We start from the raw sequence: 12,540 nt of genomic DNA, 5'->3' as shown, positions 1-12,540 counted from the left end.
TTTTTTTCTATCTGTGACATGAAGCTGGTTCTGACCTGGCTTCCCCATAAATATTCAAATGAAAATGAGGGGTGGATGGCCAGGTGCTGATAGTACTCTTTGGATTCCTCTAGTTATGGTTACATTTTCCTGAACAACAAGGATGGGCTCCTGGGTTCCAGATACAAGAAAGCTGTATTCAGGGAATACACTGATGGTACATTCAGGATCCCTCGGCCAAGGACTGGACCAGAAGAACACTTGGGAATCTTGGGTAAGGGAATTCCACTTCCCTCCTAATGTTTAACAGCCTGATCTGCACCTAGGGCAGCTATGTTGTACCAGGATGGCCTCACTATTCCCCATTCTCAGTGTTTTCATATGATACACTGGAATTATGGAACATTTTGTTCCATTTTGTGAAACAACCACGGCAATAAACAGTGAAGGAGGAGGAAGGAAATCATGAATTCTGCTGCAACATGAACCAGGTTTTACTGGGTTTTCTATATCTTCAAGGTATGAGTTTCTGCAGATGGTAAGTTGTAATAAATGCTAGGGGCAGGAGAACTTAGGAACATCAAAAAGTGAAAAAAATATATATATATATACAAGGAATCAGTTTTTTCATTGTACCCCTGTTTAACTATTGCTTTAGGTGTTTTCCCCCTTATTCTAGTTATGGTACAGAAGGGACCCACTGACTCCTGAAGAGTTCCTCTCAATTCTATATTGTCTGCCAAACTTATCACTCCTTATCATCAATGATTCCACAGCACCTTGATTCTTTAGACCTTAGGGCTGTTATAGATAGAGGGTATGGGTGGGAAAAGTGGAGGTAATTGAAAGTATAATCTTGTCGTTGAAGTATCTTCATCCTGTGGGTAATAGTAACAGTTTAAGGACTTCTGAATCTAAAAATGGAGCTAGCCATGCCTTCTAGGTCTTAGAAGGATGTTTTCTCAGGGTAAACTCCTAATTCTATGAAGTGACCATGTATGTCACTTTCTTTAATGTTCCCTGTCCTACTCCTTCATTAATGAAACTTTATTTATTTACTTATTTTTGTCTACATTAGGTCCACTTATCAAAGGAGAAGTTGGTGATATCCTGACTGTGGTATTCAAGAACAATGCCAGCCGCCCCTACTCTGTTCATGCTCATGGAGTGCTAGAATCTACTACCGGCTGGCCACTGGCTGCTGAGCCTGGTGAGTGGGGACACTTAGTGAAAGAACAAGGGACATGCATCACCTCTGCTTCAGGCTTCTGGATTGTTCCTTTAAAAATTATGTACTTCAGACTGGAGTGGTAGCTTATTCCTGTAATCCCAGCGTTTTGAGGGGCTGAGGTGGGTGGATCACTTGAGGTCAGGAGTTCAAGACTAGCCTGGTCAACATGGTGAACCCTCATCTCTACCAAAAATACAAAAATTAGCTGGGTGCAGTGGCATGCACCTGCAGTCCCAGCTACTCAGGAGGTTTAGTCAGGAGAATCTCTTGAACCCAGGAGGTGGAGGCTGCAATGAGCCAAGATCATGCCACCACACTCCAGGTGGAAATGAGACAGCTGTACTGATAGGAGAATATCATCAGTTTGAGATATGGATCTGTAACTTGGAAGAGACACCTGGGATAGACATAGAAGTTTAGCAGTTGTAAGTAATTACAATGGATGATAGTTGAAATCATGATATGTATGTAATCACCCAGTGAGATAGTGTGTAAAGTGACAATGATATTAGCTGAGAATGAAACTTTGGGACATACTACTATTTAAGAGGAGGTAATCTATCTTAAATAATGTATAGGTTTAAAGTAATTCTAACTATATCCAATCACAGTTGGATATTTTATTTTATTTGTACAAATGTAAGGAGTATGTGAGAAATTTTGTTACATGTATATTACGTATAATGATCAAGTCAGAATATGTACAGTGTCCATCATCCGAGTATAATATATTTTTGTTAAGTATAGTAATCTTAATCTGCTATCAAACATTGAATTCATTCCATTTTACTGTATATTTTTACCCTTTAAATCAGTTTTCTTCATCTTTCCCTTTCTTTAACACTCACCACCCTTCCCAGTCTCTGTTATCTACCTTTCCACTCTTTATTTCCATATGATCAAAGGTTTTAGCTATTACATATAAGTGAGAAAATGCAATATTTGTCTTTTTGTGTCTGATTTATTTTACTTAAGATAATGACCTCCATTTCCATCCATGTTGCTGCAGATGATATGATTTCATTCTTTTTTATGGCTGAATAGTGTTCCATTGTGTATATATACCACATTTTCTTTATCCATTCATCCCTTGATGAACACAGGTTGATTTCATATATTTGCTATTGTGAATAGTGCTATAAGAAATATATAAATGCAGGTATTCCTTTGATATATTGATTTCTTTTCATTTGGGTAAATATCTATTAGTGACATTGCTGGATTGAATAGTAATTTTTTAGTTTTTTTAGAAGTTTTTGTACTATGTTTTATAGTGCCTCAACTAGTTTACATTTCCACCAATAGTGTGTAAGAGTTCCCTTTTTGCTGCATCCTTGCCAGCATCTGTTATTATTATTATTTTTTGTCTTTTTAGTAATAGCCATTCTGACTAAGATAAGATGATCTGTCATTGTGGTTTTAATGTGCATTTCCCTGATAATTAGTAATGCTGAGCATGTTTTCATATACCTGTTGGCCATTTGTATGTCTTATTTTGAGAAATGTCTATTCATGTCCTTTACCCACTTTTTAATGTGTTTTTTTTTTTTTCCTTTTAACTTGCTTGAGTTTCTTGGTATTCTAGTATTAGTCCCCTGACAAATGAATACTTTGTAATTGTTTTCTCCCATTCAACAGGTTGTCTTTTCACTCTGTTATTTCCTTTGCTGTGCAATATTTAGTTAAATATAATCCCATTTGCCTATTTTGCTTTTATTAACTGTACTTTTGAGGTCGTCAATTCTTTGCCTCAACCAATGTTCAGGAGAGTTTCTCTCCAGTTTTCTTCTAGTATTTTTATAGTTTCACATCTTACATTTTAGTCTTTAATCCATTGTAAGATAATTTTGCATGTGGTGAGAGATAGAGGTCCAGTTTTATTCTTCTGCATGTGGCTATCCAATTTTCTCAGCACTGTTTACTAAAGAGGATGTTCTTTCTCCAATGTAACATTTTGTCAGTTTTGTCAAAGATCAGTTGACTGTAAATATGTGGCAATATTTTTGGATTTTCTATTCTGTTTCATTGGTCTATGTGTCTATTTTTATACCATGCTGTTTTGGTTACCATAGCCTTTTAATATATTTAGAAGTCAGGTAATGTAATGCCTCCAATGGTTTATTTGTTTATTTGTTTATGGCTCAGGACTGCTTTGGCTATTTGGGCTCTTTTTTGGTGTCATAAAAATGTTCAAATTTTTGAAAAGTTTCATGAAGTATGACATTAATATTTTTAGAGGAATTGCATTGGATCTGCAGATTGCTTTGGACAATATGGTCATTTTAATGATATTAATTCTTTTGATATTTTTTCATTTGTTTGTATCCTCTTCAGTTTCTTTCATCAGTGTTTGTAGTTTTCATTGTAGAGATCTTTCATCTGTTTGGTTAAAATTTTTACTAGGTATTTTTATTATTCCTAGGTATTTTATTATTTTGTATAACTACAACTGGATATATTTTTGTACTGCAATGAAATTATTGTATGCAAAGTTCATTTGGAAAAATAAAGAATACCTGAGCAAGAAGAGCCAAAACACTTTTAAAAATACTAATGAAATCATACTAGCATAACCCAATAGTATAGCATATTATGAAGATGAAGATACAATAATTAAAGTGACATGATACTGTAAATAAAAATCAATAGGACAAAACAAACATTCGTGAAACGGACCCATGCTTCTGCTTTGTCAATAGCAATGGGAATACAGATAATGCTAGTCTATTACTAACTGCACACATCTACCTTCTACCTCCATCAGCTTCAGACAAGAAAGATGTTAATTTGATTAGTCAGAAGCTAAAATGTTCGCTGGAAATGTCTCACCAGTGGGCAGGATTACTGTTTCTTTTATCTCAGCACTCCCTATTGCACTGCCCCTTTCCATATAGTAAGTTGATCTATGCCTGCAACTGGGTAAGTTGGATATGTGAGTTAGTAAAGGGTCTGTGCTGCAGATCTAGCTACCTTAATTTAATGAAATTTGAGAGTCATCAGCATGTAGATGATATTTAAAGTCATAATATGGATGAGATCACTGAAGGAGTGAGTTATACAGTAAGTAGTGGCAAAGGTGGCTGGATTAATTCAGGTAAGAGATGATGGCAGCTTGGACCAGCCCAATAAAGTGGAAAGGGTGAGTAGTTTTCTAATTCTGGATTTATTTTGATGGTTAAGAAATTAGCTGGTGAATTGGGGTTTCTAGATATTGTCTTTTTTATTTTCGGTAGTTGCTACATTTTAGTCATTAATCCCTTCTATGTTTTAAACATGGCAGATATCTTTTCCCAATTTGTTAACTTTGTGTGTGATATCCTTTGTTGAACAGAAATCCTTGATGTGGTGTGATCAAATCGATGGAATTTTGGCCTCATAGTTTGTGCTCTTGAAATTTTGTTTATCAAGTTCTTCCCAACCCTTGGACACAAAGACATTCTGCTGCATTATCTTCTGTTAAATTTATAAGTTTCTTTTTTCACATTCAAATCTGTAATCAGACCAGAGTTTGCATTTTTATATGCTATTAGCTAGAAATCCATTTTTAATTTTTCTTTATATAGAAAGAAAATGTTATTAGTACCATCTTCTAAACCATTCGACGATCCCCCCTTTGAGTTGCTTTGCCATCATTATTTCATGTTTAGTTTCTTTAAATACATTAATCAGTCTCCAATCTATTATGTTATATTTGTCTATCCAGTTATTGCAACAATATCATATTATTTTTATTGTCATAGGCTTGAAAGTTGTCTTAATATTTGAAGAACAAATCTCTTTTATTCAGGATTTACTTAAGTGTATGTTTTTTCCATATAGATTTTAGAGTAAGTTTCAAGTTTCTCAAATACAGCTAAAATTTTGATTGACATTGTATTAAATTTATAGATTAATTAGGAGAGAATTTGCATCTTTGCATTATTTGTTAGAATGGATTTCCATTTATTCAGATGGTCTTCTATGACTTTACAGTGTTGTAAAAATGTCATCATAAAGGTTGTACATATGCTTGGTTAAGTTAATCCATTAATGCTTCTTAGTTTTTCATACTACTTTTAAATTATATTTCTAATAGATTATTTATAATGTAGAGAAATGCTATTCATTTGTGTAAGTTGAACCTGTATCCGATAGTCTTCCTGAATTCCCTTGTTAGTTTTACTACTTTGTTGATTCCAGAAATATTGAGAGTTTTATTCTCCTATCTCTTATTCTTTCCATTTCCATATATTTTTGCCAGGATCACCAATACTAGTGATGGTAGTGGTCATCTTCAACTTTCTCCCAATCTCAAGGGAATGCATGCAAAGTTTCTCTCTGTTTTCTATGATTTTTCTGGATATTTATTTAAATTTCTAAGTGAACAAAAATTTATTTAAATTTTTAATCAAGATAACTGATCTAAAACCTTCAATAGAAGAATAATTTTGAAACCATTTTGGTGGTGGAGGAGAAAATGGTGGATAGGAAGTAGACTAACTTGCAGCTCCCACTGGGATGGACAGAGCAGCATGTGGAGATCCATATTATCAACTTTTGCTCCAGGAACTACCGTAGAAACATACCACTGAGAGAATCCACAGACCCTTTGAAGGAGGTGCATTGCCACTGCAAGCTCCATGGGACAGATGAGGGACTGTAAGTTGTCTTGCTTTCTCAGTTGGGAGGCTTGTAGCCTGGGGAAGGTTGTCAGTCCTGCTCACCAACTGCCTGGAAGTAAACTCAGTGCTGTTGGGGAGACATGATGCTATTGAGACTGACCTTTTCGGCTGTGGGCTGCCATCTTTCTTTCACTTCCCTGGTGTCCTGTGTGATGTAGCAGAGGCAGCCATAATCCCCCTAGGAACATAACTCCATTGGCCTGGGAAACACACTCACATCCCCCAAAGCAGCCACAGCAAGCCCTGCCCAAAGAGAATCTGAGTTCAGGCATGCCTAATTCTGCACTCCTGTTAGCTAAAGACAATGAACATAATCCCTAGGGAGCTCTATGGCCCTCCGTACCACCTGATAAAACTGAACACTTATCCAAAGGCAACCCTACGAGAACCATGTATCTCCCTATACACCTGCAGCTGATGTGTTCTTGAAAGCACCACCTCCTGATTGGAGTCCAAACAACACAAAACCAATGCGCTTAATAAAAATACAACCAAGGACCCTCACATAGTCCACTTCACTCCCCTGCTACCTCCAATGGAGCAGGTGCTGATATCCATGGCTGAGAGACATGAAGATGGATTATATACACGACTCTTTGCGGTCACTCCCCATTGCCAGCCTGGAGCCCAGTAGCTCTGCTGGGTGGCTGAATCCAGAAGAGAAATAACAATCACTGCAGTTCACCTCTCAGGACATGGTGCTTTCCTTGTCCCTAGGGGAAAGGGGAGAGCACCACATCGTGGGAGCACCCTGTGGGACAAAATAGTTTGAACTGCAGTCACTGAGTCCCAGATCTTCCCTCTGACATAGTCTACCTGAGTAAGAAGGAACCAGAACACCAATTCTGGTAATATGACAAAACAAATTCTTTAACAATCCCCAAAGATCACACTACCTTACCAGCAATGGATTCAAACCAAGATAAAAATCTCTGAATTGCCAGAAAAAGAATTCAAAAGGTAGATTATTAAGCTAATCAAGGAGGCACCAGAAAAGAGAAATATCAACTTAAAGAAATTAAGAACATGATACAGGATATAAATGAAAAATCTCCAGTGAAATAGATAGCATAAGGACATAGTTACAGAATGACAAAATACACTGAAAAGTCACAGCAATAGAATTGAAGAAGTAGAAGAAAGAGCTTCAGAGTTCAAAGACAAGGCTTTCAAATTAACTCAATCCAACAAAGACAAAGAAAATATATTTTTTAAAAAGCCTCAAAAAAGTTTGGGATTATGTTAAACGACCAAACATAAGAATAATTGGTGTTCAGGAGGAAGAAGAGAAACCTAAAAGTTTGGAAAACATATTTAAGGGAATAATAGAGGAACATTTCCCTGGCCTTTCTAGTGATCTAGACATCCCAAAACAGGAAGCTCAAAGAACACTTGGGAAATTCCTCTCAAACAGATCGTTCCCTAGGTACATATCTATCAGGTTATCTAAAGTCAAAAGTAAAGAAAGAATTTTAAGAGTTGGGAGGCAAAGCACCAGGTAACCTATAAAGGAAAACCTATTAGATTAAAAGAAGATTTCTCAGCAGAAACCCTAAAAACTAGAAGGGTTTGGTGTCCTATCATCAGCCTCCTCAAACTAAACAATTATCAGACAAGAATTTTTTGACCAGCAAAACTAAGCTTCATAAATGAAGGAAAGATAGTTTTTTTATCAGCAAAACAAATGCTGAAAAGAATTTGCCACTACCAAGCCAGCACTAAAAGAACTGCTAAAAGGAAATCTAAAACTTGAAACCAGTTCTCAAACTATACCAAAATAGTATCTCCTTAAAGCATGAATCCCACAGGACCTATAAAACAGCAACAACAACAACAAAAAAAAAGCCAAGGTATTCAGGCAACAAACAGCATAATGAATAGAACAATACCTCACATCTCACTACTAACATTTAATGTAAATGGCCTAAATGTTCCACTTAAAAGATACAGGATAGCAGAATAGATAAGAATTCACCAACCAAGTATTTACTGTCTTCAAGAGACTCACCTAATACATAATGACTCACATAAACTTAAGGTAAAAGGGTGGAGAAAGATATTCCATGCAAAAGGACACCAAAAGTGAGCAGGAGTAGCTATTCTTATATCAGACAAAACAAACTTTAAAGCCACAGCAGTTAAAAAAGACAAAGAGGAACAGACATCATATAATAATAAGAGGACTAATTCAACAGGAAAATATAACCATCTTAAATATATATGCACCTAACACTGGAGCTCCCAAATTTATAAAACAAGCCCTAAGAAATGAGGTAGACAGCAACACAATAATAGTGGGGGACTTTAATATTCCACTGACAGCACTAGATAGATCATTAAGACAGAAAGTCAACAAAGAACGGACTTAAACTATTCCTAGAACAATTGGACTTAACAGATATTTACAGAACATTTTACCAGCAACTGCAGAATATGCATTCTATTCATCAGCACATGGAATGTTCTCCAAGATACACTATATGACAGACAAAGTTCAAGATACACAAAACAAGTCTCAACAAATTTAACAAAACTGAAATTATATAAAGTATTCTCTCAGACCACAGTGGAATAAAATGAGAAATCAACTCCAAAAGGAACCCTCAGAACCACTCAAATACCTAGATGTTAAATAATCTGCTCCTGAATGATCATTGGGTCAACAGGGACATCAAGATAGAAATTTAAAAACCTTTTGACATGAGCAGTAATAGTGCCACAACCTATCGAAACCTCTGGGATGCAGCAATAGTGGTGCAAATGTAGCAGGACAAGCCACAGACAAAACCCTTCAGACACTGAGGTAAAGAAGGAAGGGCTTTATTTACCCGGGAGCTTTGGCAAGACTCATGTCTCCAACGACTGAGCTCCCTGAATGAGCAATTCCTGTCCCTTTTAAGGGCTCACAACTTTAAGGAGGTCCATGTGAGAGGGTCATGATTGATTGTGCAAGCAAGGGGTATGTGACTGGGGGCTGTGTGTACCAGTAATTAGAATGGAACAGAATAGGACAGAGATTTTCACAGTGCTTTTCTATACAATGTCTGTAATCTATAGATAACATAACCGATTAGGTCGGGTCAATCTTTAACTACCAGGCCCAGGGTGTGGTGCCAGGCTGTCTGCTTGTGGATTTCATTTCTGCCTTTTAGTTTTCACTTCTTCTTGTTTCTCTGGAGGCAGAAATTGGGCATAAGACAATATGAGGGGTGGTCTCCTCCCTTACTAAGGGGAAAGTTTATACATTTAAATGCTACATCAAGAATTCTGAAAAAGCATATATAGACAATCTATGGTCATGCCTCAAGGAACTGGAGAAACAAGAACAAATCAAGCCCAAACTCAACATAAGAAAGGAAATAACCAAGATCAGAGCAGAACTAAATAAAACTGAAACAAAAATAATACAAAAGATAAATGAAATAAAAAGCTGGTTCTTTTGAAAAGACAAAATTGATAGACCATAATGGAGATTAACCAAGAAAATAAGAACAAATAAGTTCAACTAGAAAAGAAGCAGGAGATATTACTACCAATACCACAGAAATACAAAAGATCACTCAAGGCTACTATGAACACCTTTACATGCACAAACTAGAAAACCTAGAGGAAATGGATAAATTCCTGGAAATATACAACAATCCGAGTTTAAAGCAGAAAGAAATAGAAACCTGTACAGACCAAAAACAAGCAATGAGATTGAAATGGCAATAAAAGTTGTCAACAACAACAAAAAGCCCAGGGTACACAGCTGAATTCTATCAGACATTCAAAGAAGATTTGGTTCCCATCCTATTGACACTATTTCAAAATATAGAGAAAGATGGAATCCTCCTCAAATCATTTTATGAAGCCAGTATCACCCTAATACCAAAACCAGGAAAGGACACAACAAAAAAAGAAAACTACAGACCAATATCCCTGATGAATATAGATGCAAAAATCCTCAACGAAATACTGGTGAACTGAATCCAACAGCATATCAACAATAATCCACCATGATCAAATGGGTTTCATACAAGGGATGCAGGGATGTTTTAACACCTGAAAGTCAATAAATGTGATACATCACATAAACAGAATTAAAAACAAAAAATACATGGCCATTTCAATAGATGCAGAAAAAGCATTTGACAAAATCTAGCATCCCTCATTAAAACTGACATAGAAGGCGCATACCTTAAGATTTCACAAGCCATACCTTAAGATATGTCGAGCTATGTATGACAAACCCACAACCAACATTATATTGAATGGGGAAAAGTTGGAAGCATTCCCCCTGAGAACTGATACAAGACAAGGATGCCCACTTTCACCACTTCTATTCAACTGGAAATCACACAAGGGAAAGAAATCAAGGGCATCCAAATCGGTAAAGAGGAAGTCAAACTCACTGTTTGCTGATGACATGATTGTATACCTACAAAACCCTAAAGACACATCCAGAAAGCTCCTAGAACTGGTAAATGAATTTAGCAGAGTTTCAGAATACAAAATTAATGTACACAAATCGGTACCATTTGTCATACTAGTACCCAGCACCTTCTGTTGAATAGGGTATTCTTTCTACACTTTATGGTTTTGTTTGCTTTATTGAAGATTAGTTGGCTGTAAATATTTGGCTTTATTTCTGGGTTATTCTGTTCCATTGGTCTATGTGCCTTTTTTTAATACTAGTACCATGCTCTTTTGGTGACTATGGCCTTATAGTATAGGTTAAAGTTGGGTAATGTGATGCCTCCAGATTTCTTCTTTTTGCTTCAACTTGTTTTGGCTATATGGGATCTTTGTTGGTTCCACATGAATTTTAGGATTTTTTTTTCTAGTTTTGTGAAGAATGATGTTGGTATTTTGATGGAAATTCTATTGAATGTAAAAAAAAAATGAAACTGAATCCTCACCTTTCACTGTATTGGTCCATTTTCATGCTGCTGATAAATACATACCTGAGACTGGGCAATTTACAAAAGAAAGAGGTTTAATGGACTCACAGTTCCATGCCACTGGGGAGATCTCACAATCATGATGGAAGGTGAAAGTCACGTCCTACATGGCAGCAGAAAAGAGAAGAGAATGAAAATCAAGCAAAAGGGGTTTCCTCTTATAAAACCATCAGTTCTTGTGAGACTTAGTTACTACCACGAGACAGTATGGAGGAAACCATGCCCATGGTTCAATGATCTCCCACTGGGCTTCTCCCACAACATGAATTATGGAGCTACAATTCAAGATGAGATTTTTGTGGAACACAGCCAAACTATATCACTCACCTTATACAAAAATCAACTCAAGATGGATCAAAGTCTTAAATCTAAGACCTGAAACCGTAAAAATTCTGGAAGATAACATTGGAAAAATCCTTCTAGACATTGGCTTATGCCAAGACTTTACGACCAAGAACCCAAAAGGAAATGTAACAAAATCAAAGATAAATAGATGGGACTTAAATAAACTAAGGTTTCTGTACAGCAAAAGAAATAATCAGTAGAATAAACAGACATCCCAGAGAGTGGGAGAAAAATCTTCATAATCTATATATCTGACAAAGTACTAATATCTGGAATCTACAAGGAAGTCAAACAAGTCATCAAGAAAAAAAAACAAAAAAAACAAAAAATCAATCCCATGAAAAGGTGGACTAAGGACATGAATAGATAGTTCTCAAAAGAAGATATACAAATGGCCAAAAACATGAAAAAATGCTCAACACCACTAATGATCAGGGAAAATCAAATCAAAACCACAGTGTGATATCACATTACTTCTGCAAGAATGGCCGTAGTCAAAAAAATAAAAAAAGCAGTGGGTGTTGACGTGGATATGGTGAAAAGGGCACACTTTTAAACTGTTGCTGGAAATGTAGACTAGCACAACCTCTATGGAAAACAGTGTGGAGATTCCTTAAAGAATTAAAAGTAGAACTACCCTTTGATCCAGCAATTCCACTCCTGCATAACTACCCAGTGAAAAGAAGTTATTATACAAAAAAGATACTTGCACATGCATTTTTTATAGCAGCACAATTTGTAATTGCAAAAATATGGAACCAGCCTAAATGCCCATCAGTCAAAGAGTGGAAAAAGAAAATGTGAGATAGATATAGATATAGATATAGATGCACCATGGAATACTACTCAGCCAGAAAAAGAAATGAAATAGTGGCATTCGCAGCAAACTGGATGGAATTGGAGACCGTTATTCTAAATGAAGTAACTCAGGAATGGAAAACCAAACATCATATATTCTCACTCATAAAAGAGAGCTGAGCTATGAGGACGCAAATACATGAGAATGATACAATGAACTTGGGGATTCAGCGGAAAGGGTGGGAGGTAAGTGAGGGATAAAAGACTACACATTGAATACAATGTACACTGCTCAGGTGATGGGTGCACAGAAGTATCAGAAATCACCACTACAGAATTCATTCATGTGACAAAATAGACGTGTTCCGCAAAAACCTATTGAAAGAAAAATAAAACATTTTGAAGACTACCTCTATAAGGTACCTTTTCCAAGATGTTTATACCCAACATATCTTAATCTTTAAATCGCATTAGATGGCATAGATTCTGATAAGCTTTGATAAGCTTGAAATATGTCCCTTTCATCCTACTCTCCAAAGAAAATTTACTCTAAGGGTTGTTACAATAATACGTAGAAGACATA

The 12,540-nt window shown here is 36.2% G+C and overlaps 1 protein-coding gene across 1 annotated transcript in view; it reads left to right on the top strand.

The window, feature by feature from the left end:
* The window catches only part of HEPH (hephaestin), a 106,419-nt gene that overhangs the window by 51,455 nt on the left and 42,424 nt on the right, over positions 1-12,540 (top strand). Inside the window, 2 exon segments of the mRNA XM_033201254.1 lie at positions 114-253; positions 1,058-1,189. Coding sequence (XP_033057145.1) covers positions 114-253; positions 1,058-1,189 — 272 coding nt within the window.

This window comes from Trachypithecus francoisi, unplaced genomic scaffold, assembly GCF_009764315.1.
Source record: "Trachypithecus francoisi isolate TF-2019V2 unplaced genomic scaffold, Tfra_2.0 Lachesis_group6, whole genome shotgun sequence".
In the NCBI taxonomy this organism is placed as follows: domain Eukaryota; kingdom Metazoa; phylum Chordata; class Mammalia; order Primates; family Cercopithecidae; genus Trachypithecus; species Trachypithecus francoisi.
The sequence above is the reverse complement of the archived record's forward strand: the minus strand, read 5'-3'. Positions and strand labels throughout refer to the sequence as shown.